We start from the raw sequence: 21,993 nt of genomic DNA on the forward strand, positions 1-21,993 counted from the left end.
ACCTCATAATAAAGTGACATCCCCCATAGTAAAGTGACATACCCCATAATAAAGCGGCATAACCCATAGTAAAGTGACATACCCCATAGAAAAGTGGGCATACCCCATAGTAAAGTGACATACCTCATAATAAAGTGACATACCCCATAGTAAAGTGACTTCCCCCATAGTAAAGTGACATACCCCATAGTAAAGTGTCATACCACTTTACTATGGGGTATGTCACTTTACTATGGGGTATGTCACTTTATTATGTGGTATGACACTTTACTATGGGGTATGTCACTTTACTATGGGGTATGTCACTTTATTATGAGGTATGCCACTTTACTATTGGGTATGTCACTTTATTATGAGGTATGTCACTTTACTATGGGGTAAGTCACTTTACTATGGGGTAAGTCACTTTACTATGGGGGATGCCACTTTACTATGGGGCATGTTCCTTTATTATGAGGTATGGCACTTTACTATGGGGTAAGTCACTTTACTATGGGGCATGTTCCTTTATTATGAGGTATGGCACTTTACTATGGGGTAAGTCACTTTACTATGGGGTATGTCACTTTACTATGGGGTATGTCACTTTACTATGGGGCATGTCACTTTATTATGAGGTATGCCACTTTACTATGGGGTATGTCACTTTATTATGAGGTATGTCACTTTACTATGGGGTATGCCACTTTACTATGTGGTATGTCACTTTACTATGGGGCATGTCACTTTATTATGAGGTATGCCACTTTACTATGGGGTATGTCACTTTACTATGGGGTATATCACTTTACTATGGGGTATGTCACTTCACTTTACTATGGGGTATGCCACTTTACTATGGGGTATGTCACTTTACTATGGGGTATGTCACTTTACTATGGGGTTTGACACTTTACTATGGGGTATGCCCACTTTACTATTGGGTATGCCTCTTTACTATGGGGTATGTCACTTTACTATGGGGTATGCCACTTTACTATGGGGTATGTCACTTTACCATGGGGTATGTTACTTTACTATTGGGTATGCCACTTTACTATTGGGTATGTCACTTCACTATGGGGTATGCCACTTTACTATGGGGTATATCACTTTACTATTGAGTATGCCACTTTACTATGGGGTATGCCACTTAACTATGGGGTATGTCACTTTACTATGGGGTATGTCACTTTACTATCGGGTATGCCACTTTACTATGGGGTATGTCACCCTACTATGGGTTATGTCACCCTACTATGGGGTATGTCACTTTACTATGGGGTATATCACTTTACTATTGAGTATGCCACTTTACTATGGGGTATGCCACTTTACTATGGGGGATGCCACTTTACTATGGGGGATGTCACTTTACTATGGGGTATGTCACTTTAATATGGGGTATGCCACTTTACTATGGGGTATGTAACTTTACTATGGGGTATGTCACTTTACTATGATGGGGTATGTCACTTTACTATGGGGTATGTTACTTTACTATGGGGAATGTCACTTTACTATGGGGTATGTTACTTTACTATTGGGTATGCCACTTTACTATTGGGTATGTCACTTCACTATGGGGTATGTCACTTTACTATGGGGTATTCCACTTTACTATGGGGTATGTCACTTTACTATGGGTTATGTCACTTTACTATGGGGTATGTCACTTTACCAGGGGGAATGCCACTTTACTATGGGGTATGTCACTTTAGTATGGGGTATGTCACTTTACTTTGTCTGATATAGACACAACCGTTTTTGTGCCACACAGCACGGTGAAGGGAGAATCATCTGTTTGCCGTCTGAGCAGGGGTATGTCACTTTACTATGGGGTATATCACTTTACTATTGGGTATGCCACTTTACTATGGGGTATGTCACCCTACTATGGGTTATGTCACCCTACTATGGGGTATGTCACTTTACTATGTATATCACTTTACTATGGGGTATGTCACTTCACTTTACTATGGGGTATGTCACTTTACTATGATGGGGTATGTCACTTTACTATGGGGTATGTCGCTTTACTATGGGGTATGTCACTTTACTATGGGTTATGCCACTTTACTATTGGGTATGTCACTTTACTATGGGGTATGTCACTGGGTATGTCACTTTACTATGGGGTATGCCACTTTACTGTGGGGTATGTCACTTTACTATGGGGTATGTCTCTTTACTATGGGGTATGTCACTTCACTATGGGGTATATCCTTTACTATGGGGTATGCCACTTTACTATGGGGCATATCACTTTACTATTGAGTATGCCACTTTACTATGTGGTATGCCACTTAACTATGGGGTATGTCACTTTACTATGGGGTATTCCACTTTACTATGGGGTATGTCACTTTACTATGGGTTATGCCACTTTACTGTTGGGTATGTCACTTTACTATGGGGTATGTCACCCTACTATGGGTTATGTCACCCTACTATGGGGTATGTCACTTTACTATGGGGTATATCACTTTACTATGGGGTATGTCACTTCACTTTACTATGGGGTATGTCACTTTACTAGGGGGTATGTTACTTTACTATGGGGTATGTCACTTTACTATGGGTTATGTCACTTTACTATGGGGTATGTCACTTTACCAGGGGGTATGCCACTTTACTATGGGGTATGTCACCCTACTATGGGGTATGTCACTTTACTATGTATATCACTTTACTATGGGGTATGTCACTTCACTTTACTATGGGGTATGTCACTTTACTATCGGGTATGCCACTTTACTATGGGGTATGTCACCCTACTATGGGGTATGTCACTTTACTATGTATATCACTTTACTATGGGGTATGTCACTTCACTTTACTATGGGGTATGTCACTTTACTAGGGGGTATGCCACTTTACTATGGGGTATGTCACCCTACTATGGGTTATGTCACCCTACTATGGGGTATGTCACTTTACTATGGGGTATGTTACTTTACTATGGGGAATGTCACTTTACTATGGGGTATGCCACTTTACAATGGGGTATGTCACTTTAATATGGGGTATGCCACTTTACTATGGGGTATGCCACTTAACTATGGGGTATGTCACTTTACTATTGGGTATGCCACTTTACTATGGGGTATGTCACTTCACCATGGGGTATGTTACTTTACTATTGGGTATGCCACTTTACTATTGGGTATGTCACTTTACTATGGGGTATGTCACCCTACTATGGGGTATGTCACTTTACTATGTATATCACTTTACTATGGGGTATGTCACTTCACTTTACTATGGGGTATGTCACTTTACTAGGGGGTATGCCACTTTACTATGGGGTATGTCACTTCACTATGGGGTATATCCTTTACTATGGGGTATGCCACTTTACTATGGGGCATATCACTTTACTATTGAGTATGCCACTTTACTATGTGGTATGCCACTTAACTATGGGGTATGTCACTTTACTATTGGGTATGCCACTTTACTATGGGGTATGCCACTTAACTATGGGGTATGTCACTTTACTATGGGGTATTCCACTTTACTATGGGGTATGTCACTTTACTATGGGGCATGCCACTTTACTATGGGGTTGCCACTTTACTATGGGGTATGCCACTTTACTATAGGGTATGTCACTTTACTATGGGGTATTTCACTTTACTATGGGGTATGCCTCTTTACTATGGGGTATGTCCCTTTACTATGGGTTATGCCACTTTACTGTTGGGTATGTCACTTTACTATGGGGTATGTCACCCTACTATGGGTTATGTCACCCTACTATGGGGTATGTCACTTTACTATGTATATCACTTTACTATGGGGTATGTCACTTCACTTTACTATGGGGTATGTCACTTTACTATTGGGTATGCCACTTTACTATGGGGTATGCCACTTAACTATGGGGTATGTCACTTTACTATGGGGTATTTCACTTTGTATGTCACTTTACTATGGGGTTTGACACTTTACTATGGGGTATGCCCACTTTACTATTGGGTATGCCTCTTTACTATGGGGTATGTCACTTTACTATGGGGGATGTCACTTTACTATGGGGTATGTCACTTTACTATGGGGTATGTCACTTTACTTTGTCTGATATAGACACAACCGTTTTTGTGCCACACAGCACGGTGAAGGGAGAATCATCTGTTTGCCGTCTGAGCATGACTGTACATGTGTGTCCATATGTTTCGCCTTAATACAAGATTCTAAAGAAAACATCTTATTTTGTTACAAAACATAGACATTCTCAAATTTGTTGCGAAACTAAAACAATCTCTTGATATTCAAATTTTGCTTTGCTTTATAATGGGTGTGACCTAGAAAATTATTTGGATGTCCGGTGAAATCAGCCAAATCTTCAGTTACGGAACTTTCTTTAACTTCATGCAGTAATACTTTTCTATATAGAACATGTTATACTGAGGAACTTCCTAATTGAAAGACTTACCTGCACTTGCCATCTAAGAAAGTAACTGAACAGTACCCCTTGACCTCTATCTCCTATGAGGCCTGCACATCGTCAGGGAACCGCTGGATTTGGAGCAGGTCCTTGGCTGGGAGTTTTCTGGGTGCCAACGATGGGACATACTTCTCTGGTTCAATGTTTGTACATTTAAGACAAGATGGAAGAGTTTTATCCTTGCTTAACTTTATCGAGAAATAACGTTATCAATTTTTTCAACAGAGTCCTACTGTGGAGCCGGAGGTGTCGCTGTATCTGAGGATTTGTAAGGCGTGCCAGGAAAAAATGGTTGATCGGCAGATGAACAAAGTGGAAAAAGAATTTATGGAACAAAGAAGTCAGGATGTCTTCACAGATTTGATTATGCTCCATACAGCAGTGGAGAAAATCAAAGAAACTGCTGCTAGGCAGCTGACAGAGGTACTGTAGCATGATATTTATCTTTTCTATAAAAAAAAATTGTTTATAAATAATAATAATTTGAGGTTGTTACAAGTATTTACCACTTTATTACACCCTAGGTTGTACATCTCAAAGTGGTTCACAAATTATTATCCGTGGGTATAGGGCTTTTGCAATCAGCCAACATCTTTCTCAAGTCGGTGCTGCCATTTTGGCACTCACAGCTAGCATTCAACAATTCCAGCAATGCCCAACCACGTACTCATTTACAGCGGAGTAGACTGGAACAAGCAGAGTAAAGTATCTTCTTCAAGGATACAATGCCATGACAGGATTCGAACCTGCAACCCCTCAGTCACGAGCCAGGCGTCCTACCACTAAACTACCATGCCTTCATGTGATGACATTGATTTGTTTGTTCTGACATTTGCAGGTATTATTCCAGTATTGGAGTGAAGTACTAAGACTTAGTGTTATTATCCCACTTCTGGTCCGGTTAAAGTTTTGGTGCAAGTTTCTTCATTGGTCTACAGTTCAGTAAGATCATGTGTTATTGTCCTAATTTTTGGCATGGATGTTCACGTGGGGTCTAACAAGAACATTATGGATTTTATTTGGGAAAATAATTCCTATTTTTGTAAATTGTATATACGTAGCCAATTATGGGAGACATGTCCCTATAAACCCACACGTCAAAATCAAATTAAAGGGAGTCAAAACCATACTCTCAAGGGTCTACTGCATGCCTACTCCAACAATGTTAGAGGTCTTACACGGCGAAAAACTTTTGACAGGCGCCGCGTAACCTCTAACTGCCCATAGCTGATTTTCCCGATGCTGACGATCACATTTTCAAAGTTCGGATTAAGAAAGAGTATATCGTGTTTACATACATGTAAATGGTCAAAAGGGTCCAATTAATATTCCTTTCCATAAATCCATGATTATATGAGAAAAATTGCGTGTCAAAGACATAAATAATGAGTTTTTCCTCATTCGAAGCGAAGCAGACAACATTTGCCATGATTTTTCCGGTTAATACAAAAATGGATTACATGTAATGTTTCACAAGCGGAATACAAAAAAACTCCGTATCATTTCGTTCCGTTTGAAATCCCCCCTGCTATTTTGTATTAATCCAGAAGCCATGTTTTAAATGTAGGTCAGAGATGTGCTACAACGACATGGACATGTATTTTGAGTGTTCTATTCCGTAATATACTATATATTTGTGTCTGTGACATACATATGAGATCTATATTATATAAACCGTGAGTAGACATCGTTGTCATGAACTGTTAACCACTTAAGTGAGTTTGTCAAGCCGATTTTGTTCCGCCCGAATTTCGGGCGGAAACTGCATCAAAGAATTAGTGCTTCGGAAATGAGAGGTCGCAGTCGGCAAAATCATATCCGATTGAAAAAAGGCCGACCAGCGGCCTCTCATGTTATGGGAGTACTGCATGCCCTGATTAAGAGGCATTAGGCAGTACATGAGCAAAGAACCAGTTACATAAATGTGAACATTACAGTGATGACAATCACTCTTGGTAACAAAAGCATCAGTGCAAGCATTTTTATCACATAGACATGGCACTGGGTACCAGGTACTTTAGATATCAAACAAACAAAAAACCATTGTACAGAGTCAGACGGGCGTATTATGCATCCGTTTGCGGTGCTCTTGTTAAAGTTGTTTTTCATGCTGGTAAAAAGTTTCCAATTCATAGTTACATTTTCTGGCAGTGGTATGGGGATTCCTTACTTCAGTAGTCCTTTCATAGGGAAAAGCCTGAGCAAGAATCCCTGAATTGAGAAGATTTAAAAAAACTGGGGCCTGTTTTGCACAACTCCTTGAAAAAGTCTAACATTTTTCTTTTACATTCAATACGTTCTTTCGGAGATTCAAGTCTCCAGATAAAAGATCATGTTATCTGGAAGTCGCGTTGTATTATATAAGGGTGTTTGGGGTATGTACACTACTGATGTAAAGATAAATTGGTAGCAAGCCAACTTTGCTGAGTAAATGATTGGCAAATTTTGATGAAAGGTATTTCTATTGTTTTATTCATATTGTTTTGTGTGACTGATTTTTTACTCTAACCCAAAATACACATGCACTCTGTCATCATGTGACATGTGTATCTAAAACGTGGTCAAATTTGAAGAGAAAAAATATTTTGTGAACGTCATTTTTACTTTGAAAAGATTGAAATCACAAAAAGCTTTTTTCGTAAATTTCAAAATGTTGCAGTAAATAGGGAAAACCCCCCCACTAATGTTCCCTTGTTTGTTGTGTTTTGTCTTCGCAATGATAAAGTGACATGGCAAATGAAATGTTTGTCTTCAGTACCATTCATCAGTGGAAAAATCCAAATGTATCTTACACAAACAACATACATTTAAATATGGTTACAGTTATGCTGCAACCCACTATATGAACATTACCAGCAGAAATACATTTCATTTGAGTATGAAAGCAAACACTCTTGTGAAGTAACACATGGTTTACTTATGACGTCATAGATTAACCTTGTTCAATGAAAGTCTTGTAGCTTCGCTTCAGATAACATGGAGAACGCCCCTGCGTCAAACGCTTAAATGACTACGGTTAATTATTGGGGCCGATTTTATTTAAAAAGTGCTGTTTCGCTAATGTTGTTTAAAAGACGACACATATACAAAACGCGGTATATGAATAAATAATTAAAAAACAAATAAATAAAATGAAACAGTTGTTCTATAGTAAAAATGTAAATACATGTATATGGATTGAAATGTAAATATTTTCATGCCAGTATGAAAATTAAAAAAACCCGCTAACTTTGCATCCTATCAAATCCTTGCATTTTACTCCAACATTTTGCATATAAACATGTTGCGATGTTTCAGGAATTACTCGTCTTTTTCTCAAGTTCACACTGAGTCCTATCCAAGTATATTTTCTTTTTACCTTTTGTTAATATGTTGTAATGATCCAGGGCTGTCTTGTCAGTTTGTCAAGCTAAGACTGATTGATTCACTTTTGACTCATTTTTTAGCACAGGCCCCTGACCTTATCATCAGTAAGTTAGTTTGAAGAAGATTAACATTGCACAATGCCTTAAGACATAGGCTTAGGAGGCACGGTCGCCTAGTGGTAGGACACCAGACTTGTGACCTAGGGAGGCACGGTAGTCTAGTGGTAGGACGCCAGACTTGTGACCTAGATAGGCATAGTAGTCTAGTGGTAGGACACACCTAGGGAGGCACAGTAGTCTATTGGTAGGACGCCAGACTTGTGGCCTAGGGAGGCACAGTAGTCTAGTGGCAGGACGCCAGACTTGTGACCTAGGGAGGCACGGGAGTCTAGTGGTAGGACGCCAGGCTCGTGACCTAGGGAGGCACACTAGTCTAGTGGTAGGACGCCATACTTGTGACCTAGGTAGGCATAGTAGTCTAGTGTTAGCACGCCAGACTTGTGACCTAGGGAGGCATGGTAGTCTAGTACGTGTGACCTAGGGAGGGACGGTAGTCTAGTGGTAGGACGCCGGACTTGTGACCTAGGGAGGCACAGTAGTCTAGTGGTAGGACGCCAGACTTGTGACTGAGGGAGGCACGGTAGTCTAGTGGTAGGACGCCAGACTTGTGACCTAGGGAGGCACAGTAGTCTAGTGGTAGGACACCAGACTCGTGACTTAGGGAGGCACAGTAGTCTAGTGGTAGGACGCCAGACTCGTGACCGAGGAAGGCACAGTAGTCTAGTGGTAGGACGCCAGACTTGTGACCTAGGTAGGCATAGTAGTCTAGTGGTAGAACGCCAGACTTGTGACCCATGGAGGCACAGTAGTCTAGTGGTAGGACGCCAGACTCGTGACCGAGGGAGGCACAGTAGTCTAGTGGTAGGACGCCAGGCTCGTGACCTAGGGAGGCACAGTAGTCTAGTGGAGGTAGGCATAGTAGTCTAGTGGTAGGACGCCAGACTTGTGACCTATGGAGGCACAGTAGTCAAGTGGTAGGACGCCAGACTCCTGACCTAGGGAGGTACAGAAGTCTAGTGGTATGACTCCAGGCTCGTGACCTAGGGAGGCACAGTAGTCTAGTGGTAGGACGCCACGCTCGGGACCTAGGGAGGCACAGTAGTCTAGTGGTAGGTCACCAGACTTGTGACCTAGGGAGGCACAGTAGACTAGTGGTAGGACGCCAGGCTCGGGACCTAGGGAGGCACAGTAGGCTATTGGTAGGACGCCAGACTTGTGACCTAGGTAGGCAAAGTAGTCTAGTGGTAGGACACCAGACTTGTGACCTAGGTAGGCATAGTAGTCTAGTGGTAAGACACCAGACTTGTGACCTAGGGAGGCACAGAAGTCTAGTGGTAGGACGCCAGGCTCGTGCCCGAGGGAGGCACAGTAGTCTAGTGGTAGGACGCCAGGCTCGGGACCTAGGGAGGCACAGTAGGCTATTGGTAGGACGCCAGACTTGTGACCTAGATAGGCATAGAGTACGTGTGACCTAGGGAGGCACAGTAGTCTAGTTGTAGGACGCCAGACTTGTGACCTAGGGAGGCACATAAGTCTAGTGGTAGGACGCCAGACTTGTGACCGAGGGAGGCACAGTAGTCTAGTGGTAGACGCCAGGCTCGTGACCTAGGGAGGCACAGTAGTCGAGTGGTAGGACGCCAGACTTGTGACCTAGGGAGGCACATAAGTCTAGTGGTAGGACGCCAGACTTGTGACCTAGATAGGCATAGTAGTCTAGTGGTAGGACACCAGACTCGTGACTTAGGGAGGCACAGTAGTCTAGTGGTAGGACGCCACGCTCGGGACCTAGGGAGGCACAGTAGTCTAGTGGTAGGAGGCCGTGCTCGGGACCTAGGGAGGCACAGTAGTCTATTGGTAGGACGCCAGACTTGTGACCTAGGGAGGCACAGAAGTCTAGTGGTAGGACGCCAGGCTTGTGACCGAGGGAGGCACAGTAGTCTAGTGGTAGACGCCAGGCTCGTGACCTAGGGAGGCACAGTAGTCGAGTGGTAGGACGCCAGACTTGTGACCTAGGGAGGCATAGTAGTCTAGTGGTAGGACGCCAGACTTGTGACCGAGGGAGGCACAGTAGTCTAGTGGTAGGACGCCACGCTCGGGACCTAGGGAGGCACAGTAGTCTAGTGGTAGGTCACCAGACTTGTGACCTAGGGAGGCACAGTAGACTAGTGGTAGGACGCCAGGCTCGGGACCTAGGGAGGCACAGTAGTCTATCGGTAGGACGCCAGACTTGTGACCTAGATAGGCATAGAGTACGTGTGACCTAGGGAGGCACAGTAGTCTAGTGGTAGGTCACCAGACTTGTGACCTAGGGAGGCACAGTAGTCTAGTGGTAGGTCACCAGACTTGTGACCTAGGGAGGCACAGTAGACTAGTGGTAGGACGCCAGGCTCGGGACCTAGGGAGGCACAGTAGGCTATTGGTAGGACGCCAGACTTGTGACCTAGGGAGGCACATAAGTCTAGTGGTAGGACGCCAGACTTGTGACCGAGGGAGGCACGGTAGTCTAGTGGTAGATGCCAGGCTCGTGACCTAGGGAGGCACAGTAGTCTAGTGGTAGGACGCCAGGCTCGGGACCTAGGGAGGCACAGTAGTCTATTGGTAGGACGCCAGACTTGTGACCTAGATAGGCATAGTAGTCTAGTGGTAGGACACCAGACTTGTGACCTAGGTAGGCATAGTAGTCTAGGGGTAGGACACCAGACTTGTGACCTAGGTAGGCATAGTAGTCTAGTGGTAGGACACCAGACTTGTGACCTAGGGAGGCATAGTAGTCTAGTGGTAGGACACCAGACTTGTGACTAGTCTAGTGGTAGGACGCCAGACTTGTGACCGAGGGAGGCACGGTAGTCTAGTGGTAGGACGCCAGGCTCGTGACCGAGGGCGGCACAGTAGTCTAGTGGTAGGACGCCAGACTCGTGACCTAGGGAGGCACAGTAGGCTAGTGGTAGGACGCCAGACTTGTGACCTAGATAGGCATAGTAGTCTAGTGGGAGGACACCAGACTTGTGACCTAGGGAGGCACGGTAGTCTAGTGGTAGGACGCCAGACTTGTGACCGAGGGAGGCACGGTAGTCTAGTGGTAGGACGCCAGACTTGTGACCTAGATAGGCATAGTAGTCTAGTGGTAGGACACCAGACTTGTGACCTAGGGAGGCATAGTAGTCTAGTGGTAGGACACCAGACTTGTGACTAGTCTAGTGGTAGGACGCCAGACTTGTGACCTAGATAGGCATAGTAGTCTAGTGGGAGGACACCAGACTTGTGACCTAGGGAGGCACGGTAGTCTAGTGGTAGGACGCCAGACTTGTGACCGAGGGAGGCACGGTAGTCTAGTGGTAGATGCCAGGCTCGTGACCTAGGGAGGCACAGTAGTCTATTGGTAGGTCTCCAGACTTGTGACCTAGATAGGCATAGTAGTCTAGAGGTAGGACACCAGACTTGTGACCTAGGGAGGCACACAGTAGTCTAGTGGTAGGACGCCAGACTTATGACCTAGGGAGGCACAGAAGTCTAGTGGTAGGACGCCAGACTCGTGACCGAGGGAGGCACAGTAGTCTAGTGGTAGGACGCCAGACTTGTGAGCTAGGTAGGCATAGTAGTGTAGTGGTAGGACACCAGACTTGTGACCTAGGGAGGCACAGAAGTCTAGTGGTAGGACGCCAGACTTGTGACCTACGGAGGCACAATAGTCTAGTGGTATGACGCCGGGCTTGTGACTGAGGGGTTGCGTATTCAAGTCATGGCACAGCACTGTGCTGTATCTTTGAGCAAGATACTTTATACGGCTTGTTCCAGTCTACTCAGCTGTAAATGAGTACGTGGTTTGGTAGTGCTAGAATTGTAGAAGGCTAGCTGTGAGCGCCGAAATGGCAGCACCGGCTGTATGCTCCTCAGGGAGATGAGGAAGATATTGGCCAGTTGCAAAGACCCTATAACCATGGATAATAATTTGTGAACCACTTTGAGACGACCTGCAAACTAGGTTGTGATAAAGCTGTATACAAGAACCTCAAATTATTATTATTATTATTATTAGAAAGAGACCAGTTGGTTTATGAAACATTGTGATATATGTTTATATTAAAATTATGTAAATCTTCAATAAAGCTTCAATATAATTAATTGGTATTCTGCCTTATTTTGCAGTACCAGGTCATCGTGGAGTCACTTGAGGACAATTCGTCTCATGAAAACAGCGATAGTAAAAGTAACATCAAAACACTCGCTAAATCGCAGGTTGGTATGTTTCTTTATACCTAAAATACTTTCGTTCAGTTGATAAACAATCTTGCTGTAATATTTCCCAGCTAAAATTATAATCAAAGATATGGCAACAGTATAATTGGTATAATGTATCATTGTGAATTGCTATAACTGTCGAAGCTTGATCTTTCATAAATAAAATAACTTACATCAATTGGTTACAGTAAAAAAAATCATTACTGTGTGAAATAGGATTTTCTGGTGATGATTTTTTTTTCTGGTTTAATAGTTATTAAAAGTATGAATCACTGAAAAACATAATTCTCACAGCTTGTGTACAAATATGTATTGAATACCATATTTGACCATATAAATGCCCCAAATCCTCTTTCTGGTCTGGGTGTCCTATGCCTTCATGTTTAAATGTTGTTTTTTTTTTTTTTTCAAAGGCTTTGACAGTTATTCTAATTTTCCAAAACTACTAAGTTCCTTGCAGAGGGCTTATCAGATTAATTATGGCATGATTGTACTACAAAAATCTTCAGGAAATTTAACTGTAATGCTACGGTATTGCTGCTCATGTTTAAAATGAAAAGATTTAACAGTTTTCTGTTATGTTTTTTGAATTTACAGGAAGACGTAGCTGACTACCTGTCTCAACTTGTGGTAAAAATTCAACATCTGAAGAAATTGAAGCCAGAGTCCAATTCTCAAGCCATTCTGTTTAAAAATTGTCTGAAGGTAATGTATTCTGAGTTTTCTTTCATCGTAAGGATCCCTTTCCTTAATGTACATTTTTTTCTAACACAACATACAAGACAGTGAGTGTCGAGTGATCATCATGAATCTGTGGGACTGTAGGAAAATGTGTGTTATCTGATACACATAGGTAAAACACTTGTTTTGGCATTATGAACGGGTTTGAGGATAAATTGAGGGGGACCGAAAAGAGCTTGCTAATAAAAGCACAGAAATAGAAACCTTAGAATACGCTGGCAGTAAACAAATTGTCAATAAATTAGGGACATTACATCAAGGTAGATACATTCATGTACCTAACCTCTATTGAAGATCAAAGAAAACTATTTATGAATAATAATCTTACTTTGCAGAGTAACTGTGACTTTTACTTTGAAAACCTTCACCAGTTCCGTTATCAGACCAGGAAACTGAGTGAATCAGCACCACCTAATGTGTTAGAGATAATACAAAGAACAGTCGACACACATGTGAGTATACAAATCACAATTGTGTAAATATCAGTGGCCAATAGGTCACTTCTGCATTCTATGAATTTTAGCATCTCGTTCAAATTGACTGTGTGATAGTGTGACATCTGTCGTCTCTCCTGCTGTCCTTCCAGTATCCATTGTAAATTTTTATTCAAATAAACTTCTTCTTAAGATCAGTAAGTCATAGAGTGCTTCTTTAGATCAGTAAGTCATAGAGTGAAATTTGACATGTAGCTTGATGATGAGAAGGGCTACAATATTAATTTATTCAAATGAATTTCCTTTATCCTTTTTCAAGGTCACAGGGGTCAAATAGGCCTAGATTTCAAACAAGTTTTTCCAAAGATCCATAATTTATGGATTCATGTTTGGTCAAGTATGTCACTTTGACCTACATGTCTCTCAAGCATACTATTTCAATTCTGTTTTTCTAGGAAGGACACATATACATATTTGAACTAGCTTACAAAAGTAGTTCTATGCAAAATTGCCATTAAATCACCTGGTAAATATTAATTGGTTAGCTTTAATATGTATCATAGATGTTGCCTTACTTGTAAATCAAAACATGTGGTGAGCGATGGACACCTGCTAGATTCTTTTTCATTTTGTTTTACAATTTCCTGTTCAGGAATTAATAGCCCACCATCAGCAGATGGTGGGTTATTCAAATCACTCTTTGTCCATTGTCTGTGATCTGTCTGTCCATCCTGAAACAATTGTTGTTAGTTATATTTCTCTGAAAGCACCAGAGGGATCTTTCTCAAATTTTGCATTAAGGTTTTCCTTGGTCCCCAGTTACATATATCAAATATTGAGAGAGATTGGAAAACCAAGACAGCCATCTTGAGTTTTGATGGTTTAAAGTTTGTAAGCGCTATTTCTCAAATTTCACATGAAAGTTCCCCATGGTCCTTGTTTTTAGGGACTGATCTGTTAAAGTTTCCCATGGTCCTTGTTTTTAGGGATTGATCTGTTAAAGTTCCCCATGGTCCTTGTTATTAGGGACTGATTTGTTAACGTTCCCCATGGTCCTTGTTTTTAGGGACTGATCTGTTAAAGTTCCCCATGGTCCTTGTTTTTAGGGACTGATCTGTTAAAGTTCCCCATGGTCCTTGTTTTTAGGGACTGATTTGTTAACGTTCCACATGGTCCTTGTTTTTAGGGACTGATCTGTTAAAGTTCCCCATGGACCTTGTTTTAGGGACTGGTCTGTTAAAGTTCCCCATGATCCTTGTTATTAGGGACTGACTTGTTAACGTTCCACATGGTCCTTGTTTTTAGAAAGATTAGGGACTGATTGTTTAACGTTACTGATCTGTTAAAGTTCCCCATGGTCCCTGTTTTTAGGGACTGATCTGTTAAAGTTCCCCATGGTCTTTGTTTTTAGGGACTGATCTGTTAAAGTTCCCCATGGTCCTTGTTATTAGGGACTGATTGTTTAACGTTCCACATGGTCTTTGTTTTTAGGGACTGATCTGTTAAAGTGCCCCATGGTCTTTGTTTTTAGGGACTGATCTGTTAAAGTGCCCCATGGTCCTTGTTTTAGGGACTGATCTGTCAAAGTTCCCCATGGTCCCTGTTTTTAGGGACTGATCTGTAAAAGTTCCCCATGGTCTTTGTTTTTAGGGCCTGATCTGTTAAAGTTCCCCATGGTCCTTGTTATTAGGGACTGATTGTTTAACGTTCCACATGGTCTTTGTTTTTAGGGACTGATCTGTTAAAGTTCCCCATGGTCCTTGTTTTTAGGGACTGATCTGTTAAAATTTCCCATGGTCCTTTTTTTTGGGACTGATCTGTTAAAGTTCCCCATGGTCCTTGTTTTTAGGGACTGATCTGTTAAAGTTCCCCATGGTCCTTGTTTTTAGGGACTGATCTGTTAAAGTTCCCCATGGTCCTTGTTTTTAGGGACTGATCTGTTAAAGTTCCCCATGGTCCTTGTTTTTAGGGACTGATCTGTTAAAGTTCCCCATGGTCCTTGTTTTTAGGGACTGATCTGTTAAAGTTCCCCATGGTCCTTGTTTTTAGGGACTGATCTGTTAAAGTTCCCCATGGTCCTTGTTTTTAGGGACTGATCTGTTAAAGTTCCCCATGGTCCTTGTTTTTAGGGACTGATCTGTTAAAGTTCCCCATGGTCCTTGTTTTTAGGGACTGATCTGTTAAAGTTCCCCATGGTCCTTGTTTTTAGGGACTGATCTGTTAAAGTTCCCCATGGTCCTTGTTTTTAGGGACTGATCTGTTAAAGTTCCCCATGGTCCTTGTTTTTAGGGACTGATCTGTTAAAGTTCCCCATGGTCCTTGTTTTTAGGGACTGATCTGTTAAAGTTCCCCATGGTCCTTGTTTTTAGGGACTGATCTGTTAAAGTTCCCCATGGTCCTTGTTTTTAGGGACTGATCTGTTAAAGTTCCCCATGGTCCTTGTTTTTAGGGACTGATCTGTTAAAGTTCCCCATGGTCCTTGTTTTTAGGGACTGATCTGTTAAAGTTCCCCATGGTCCTTGTTTTTAGGGACTGATCTGTTAAAGTTCCCCATGGTCCTTGTTTTTAGGGACTGATCTGTTAAAGTTCCCCATGGTCCTTGTTTTTAGGGACTGATCTGTTAAAGTTCCCCATGGTCCTTGTTTTTAGGGACTGATCTGTTAAAGTTCCCCATGGTCCTTGTTTTTAGGGACTGATCTGTTAAAGTTCCCCATGGTCCTTGTTTTTAGGGACTGATCTGTTAAAGTTCCCCATGGTCCTTGTTTTTAGGGACTGATCTGTTAAAGTTCCCCATGGTCCTTGTTTTTAGGGACTGATCTGTTAAAGTTCCCCATGGTCCTTGTTTTTAGGGACTGATCTGTTAAAGTTCCCCATGGTCCTTGTTTTTAGGGACTGATCTGTTAAAGTTCCCCATGGTCCTTGTTTTTAGGGACTGATCTGTTAAAGTTCCCCATGGTCCTTGTTTTTAGGGACTGATCTGTTAAAGTTCCCCATGGTCCTTGTTTTTAGGGACTGATCTGTTAAAGTTCCCCATGGTCCTTGTTTTTAGGGACTGATCTGTTAAAGTTCCCCATGGTCCTTGTTTTTAGGGACTGATCTGTTAAAGTTCCCCATGGTCCTTGTTTTTAGGGACTGATCTGTTAAAGTTCCCCATGGTCCTTGTTTTTAGGGACTGATCTGTTAAAGTTCCCCATGGTCCTTGTTTTTAGGGACTGATCTGTTAAAGTTCCCCATGGTCCTTGTTTTTAGGGACTGATCTGTTAAAGTTCCCCATGGTCCTTGTTTTTAGGGACTGATCTGTTAAAGTTCCCCATGGTCCTTGTTTTTAGGGACTGATCTGTTAAAGTTCCCCATGGTCCTTGTTTTTAGGGACTGATCTGTTAAAGTTCCCCATGGTCCTTGTTTTTAGGGACTGATCTGTTAAAGTTCCCCATGGTCCTTGTTTTTAGGGACTGATCTGTTAAAGTTCCCCATGGTCCTTGTTTTTAGGGACTGATCTGTTAAAGTTCCCCATGGTCCTTGTTTTTAGGGACTGATCTGTTAAAGTTCCCCATGGTCCTTGTTTTTAGGGACTGATCTGTTAAAGTTCCCCATGGTCCTTGTTTTTAATGAGTCTGAGTTATGCCTATTTTTGTGATCTGAAAAAATCCAAGTTTGACAACAGGAGGCCTTCTTGAATTTTTTGAGCTAAATATTGTAGGCACTATTTCTCAGAAGTATTAGAGGGATCTTCTCAAATTTCACGTGAGGGTTTCTTGTGGTCCTGAGTTATGCCTATTGATTTTTGGGACTGATAGGAAAACCAAGATGACCACAAAACAGCCATCTTGAATTTTGACAGTTCAATTTTTGTTATCGCTATTTCATATATATCAAAAAAGTACCCCTGGCCCTAATGATAATTCATCTGTCAGTGACAGCGCTTTTAATTAAATAAGAATTTCCATTTGTTAGCATTTTGCATACAGTTTTGAAATTCTTATGAAATAACATTTGTCATGGTGGCAATTAGATGATAATGACATTTCGATGTTTAAGTTAATGTACTTGATTCACATTTAGGATTTCCAACATGGGACTTTGTAATAGTACCGGTAAGGAAAATGAAGAACAAAGAAGGTAAAAGATCATCCTTTGATGATCTGATAAATATCCTTTTATGGTGGGTGCCAAGGTCCTTCTTGCGTCTCTTGTTAAAGATTAAATTTTACTAATTTTCTGTTTGTAGTCTTTTTGTGCTCACTTAGATAGGGCATATATTTATAATCCAAGGGATTTCAGTTTTTACCTAACTTCTTAACGCAGGTACATATAGTAGACCAAAGCTACCTGTGAACATGTTTTATTATTCTAGCATTTATCTAAAGATTTTTCTTTATTTAGTGGAATTTATGGAAATTTGAGAAATTTTAAGAATTTCTTTGATACAGGAAAAAACAATTATCTTCTATATACTAGTTTATACCACCTACCGGTAACATGCTAAATTCATTATCATGTGTTGTCAGTATGAGAATTGCTCAACAGGAAGTAGAGAACGACTTGCGAACAACTTGAGAACGTATTTTCCTGTTTTCCGGTACTTTGGAACGTATTTTTTCAAAAACAAAAAACATCTGCTGTTGCCAGGTGACGTCCTTAACTGGAAATAGTATCCACACAATAATGATCTGCCTAAGAAAATATTCTGTGCATATCAATGTAAAATATATTGTGAGGATAAGAATACCATTTCAAGCGTACATGGAATATGGAAAAGCCGATGACGATAAAAATTGTTTTAAAAATATGTTTTCCTCAGCGCAAATCTTCTATTTGTTTACATTTGGCACAGACCGAGGGTTTGCTATCAATGGCCATCGAGCCTAGAAGTCATTTGGAAAATATGGTGTTTAGTTGACTTTTTTTTAACGGAGAAATATATAATGTAGTAGTATATAGATGGTAAACAGTTTATCACACAGTATTTTCAGGGTTTAATTGTCGTTTGAACAATTTTCTCGTCGCTTACACGTAGATAAAATCTTGATTCCACCTGCGGTGGCCTCTCAATTTCAACCACCTGCTCACGATGATAAAATTGTCCTCACGACAAACTCTAAAAACACAGTGTGATAATCTGTAATTGTACAATTTTTATATCTTTTGAATATCTGAAATATCATCCTTGAACTGTAACACTAGTAAAACTATTGCAAAATGTTTGTTGTATACATAAAATGTGTATGGTGAATGTGAAGTCTATACATGTATTAGTAACCTTTTGGAAATGTGTGAGTCTTAAGCTTGTATTTGTGCTTAGATCTTCTGTTGTCATTGGTTGAGTGTAAGCTAGGCATCCTCTGTCCCTTGTGTGATAGTACTGTGTTAATTAATCTGGAAATTGCTGCATTTTGCTGAACCTTTTGCATGCTGTAATATATTCAATGTTTTTATGATTAGGCAAAATAAAAGGTTCTTGGGTTTTGCCTAATCACTGCGTACTGTGGTATAGTGGCTGTTGTCTGTGTATTATCCGCTTATCCTCTGTCCATCTGTCAACATTTCCTATGAAAGACTACTTGTCCAGAACAGCTAAAGGGATTTTGAATAAATTTAGCATGAACCATCCTGGGCCATGAGAACTAATTATTTTATAAGTGAAAGGTATGTTCCTCATCCTTTTGAGTAAGAGGGGCAGTAATGATTACAGGATTTTCAGTGTATTGGTTTTGAACATCATTGCAAAAGGAAACTCAATGTTAAAAAAGGAGAAAGTCAGAATGTGGCCTCTTAACCCTTTCACCATTGTATCTGACCATAATGGACTTATCCAGATCAATGCATGGTAGAGTTTATTAAAATTACATAGGGGTGAAAGGGTTAAGGGACATACAAGTGAATGGTTAATGTTCTGCTTTGTTAATTGCATTAAAAATTATTATACCCAAATATAGTCCGGTATATCCTTGGACGATGTGGACTTATCATTAATGTTTAATAAACAGAAAGTTCGACCCTCCTTGGGAGCTGAAGGTTCGACCCTCCTTGGAAGCTGAGGGTTCGACCCTCCTTGGGAGCTGAGGGTTCGACCCTCCTTGGGAGCTGAGGGTTCGACCCTCCTTGGAAGCTGAGGGTTCGACCCTCCTTGTAAGCTGAGGGTTCGACCCTCCTTGGGAGCTGAGGGTTCGACCCTCTTTGGAAGCTGAGGGTTCGACCCTCCTTGGGAGCTGAGGGTTCGACCCTCCTTGGGAGCTGAGGGTTCGACCCTCCTTGGGAGTTGAGGTACAATGTATGTAGCCCAATATTGATTGGTTTGTTACGGTACTGGACTGGGTTGTTACCAGCACCAAGGTGGCTCAATTGGTTAGAGTGTCCGTCTACAGTTCAGAGGTCCCTGGTTGAAAGCAAGATTTGACTGTTGCATTTGACCTTTTCTGTTACATTTTGCACCCAATGAAACATACACTATTCATTGAAGTTGGTATAGGGTCTGATTTGTCTCAAGGATCGAGGACTTTTTTTAAGGAGGAAGGAATGTTGTAGAACTAGAATGGGCCGATTGCTGCCGACCAGGTAGCTCAATTGGGTAGGGAATCCTTGTAGAGTTCGCAGGTCCTAGGTGTGATTCTGGCCTGGCGATACACAATATATTACTAACAGCCACAAATAATCACCAAGCAGTTATGTAACAAAACTTCTGTTGGAACAAATTAGTGATCTGCTGACACCACATTATCTTCGGAAGTCATGATAAGGTTAATGTTGTCATGGCAGAATTTTGAATGAGATTTCTTTTGCAAGTGATAAAATATAAACACGATAGCATGTAACGTGGAATTTTCGAGTGGTCACAGTCCATATGAACGCATTGTAAATTTTGTTGACTAATCGATGGTCATGGAATGGTTTGGTGATTTAATGATGTGCTGTTGTAAAGGTTGCTACCTGTATATAATCTAGTTTTGTCAGAGGATTTACATACTACCTACTGAACTTTGATAATTTAACAATTATCCAAATTTGTTATCCTCCTTGTCGACACAAACAGCCAATATACATCCTATGTCTGTGTGTAGGATCCTGATGAACTGTTTTTGTTTGCTATAGTCCCCTATGATGGTTACCAACACGATCTAACACCATATCCTACAGGGGCTATATAACCTAGTTTTGTTACCGAAGTCACATACTGCTGTACTCTAGTAAATTAGCATTTTTTCCAAAAACAAATGTTGTGCTCAGGACATCCTCTTTAAAGGGATTTCCTTTTGTATTTTCCCTGATTTCTATTATACAGATAATATACCATTATAAAAAGTGTATTTGGATCGGATATATGGTAACCAAAGCCTACAGCAGGGAAATAGATGGATTGGAGGGCAAACTACTATGGCTATAATGCCTAGAGAAATAACAACCCTCCTCCCCAACCCCCATGGTAAAGTGGCCTCCTTTAAAATTCACTTTGCATCGATTTTTTTTTCTTATTGTAGCCTATGTAAAGAGATAATTAAGAGAAAGGTCAGACTTTGTGGGAGAGCTATGCTATGTAGGTCATGTTTCCAGTTTGTGATGTTTGCATGCCTTCAATTCACCTGGCGTTTAGTGTGTGATAACTATGTGTATTGGGTAATACGATATACCTGATCAGAGGCTGTGCAGATGGAGAGACATGAAGGGTAGTAATCTTGATGGAGTGGTTGGAGATCCATCATCTTTGAATATTGACACTTTGAGAATGTGCTTGCTTGCCCAGAGATAAAACATTTCCGTATATATGAGCGTAAAAAGAGCTAGTGAATCATAAACGTCCTAGGTGTGGCCTTAATGGGTTTTATTTGTTTAATTGTGTAAAAACATGTCTTTTGACGTTCTATTATTAGATTTCATTGAATTTCAGCATCAACATTTTAACTGAAAATATATTTTCTTTTCATCTGGAGAAATAAAATCTCCGAGTAGACCCAACCCTACTTTGCTAGTGGTGTGATAGAAAGGAATACTACGTCAATTGGAAATGACATCACAGGATGTGAAGATACTGGTTTTACATCACTGTTAGGAAATACTGTTCATCTGCAACAAAAATCCTTGTGTACACAATGGTCTAGTATAACTCATGCTTAGGGACCCTGTAGCTGTATAATTGGCCAGATGTTGACCAGAGAGAAATAATATTACACAGTAGCTACTTTGATGGAGACGTTTGTCATCCATCAACTTGAAAATCTTAACTTCTTGCAAATGCACAAGCTGTCACATAGATACAATTTGCCACACATTGAATTATATTTAAAAAAAACTACCAAAATAGGGAGAAAACTACCGTGGAGATTACAACAGAGCCTACTCGTTTGTTTATATCAGAGAACAACAAATATTTTCACTTGTTAATATATAAAAAAAACTTGCGATATTTACTACAGAGCATATATGTATTCCTTTTCTGACCAGCATATTTTATACAACTGGTATGAGGCTTAATGTACCTTCATTCAGGATTTTAATAATCATTTCAAGTATTTGCTCTGGATTGTAGTCTGAAAAAAAGCATGGGCTTGTGTGGTAGCGCTTACGCGGTATGCCGTAACCTGTCCTATATCATCTCTTTAAATGTCTGATTCTGTTTGTGAAGGAAACTGTCAAACTTGCTCAATTGATAATCAGAATGCAAATGGATTATTGTATTCACGATCGTTTCTAAGAAACATTTAACATCAAAATGCTACAAATACTTCATAAT

At 41.0% G+C, this 21,993-nt stretch overlaps 1 protein-coding gene across 11 annotated transcripts in view; it reads left to right on the top strand.

Annotated features, from left to right (window-relative positions):
- LOC110461860 (vacuolar segregation protein PEP7-like) overlaps window positions 1–21,993 on the top strand; it is a 43,599-nt gene that overhangs the window by 14,419 nt on the left and 7,187 nt on the right. For 9 of the 11 annotated variants that reach the window (XR_002464188.1, XR_002464187.1, XM_021515580.1 and 6 more), the window contains 4 exons: window positions 4,655–4,852; window positions 12,001–12,090; window positions 12,691–12,798; window positions 13,170–13,286. Coding sequence is in view for 8 of the 11 variants with exons in the window: in XM_021515580.1 (XP_021371255.1) it covers window positions 4,655–4,852; window positions 12,001–12,090; window positions 12,691–12,798; window positions 13,170–13,286 (513 nt within the window). In the remaining 3 variants the exon portion in view is untranslated. Of the gene's footprint in view, window positions 1–4,654; window positions 4,853–12,000; window positions 12,091–12,690; window positions 12,799–13,169; window positions 13,287–17,330; window positions 17,431–21,993 lie in introns of all 11 variants that reach the window. The other 2 variants (XR_002464189.1, XM_021515582.1) reach the window with 2 other exon arrangements.

This window comes from Mizuhopecten yessoensis, unplaced genomic scaffold, assembly GCF_002113885.1.
Source record: "Mizuhopecten yessoensis strain PY_sf001 unplaced genomic scaffold, ASM211388v2 scaffold10693, whole genome shotgun sequence".
NCBI lineage: Eukaryota > Metazoa > Mollusca > Bivalvia > Pectinida > Pectinidae > Mizuhopecten > Mizuhopecten yessoensis.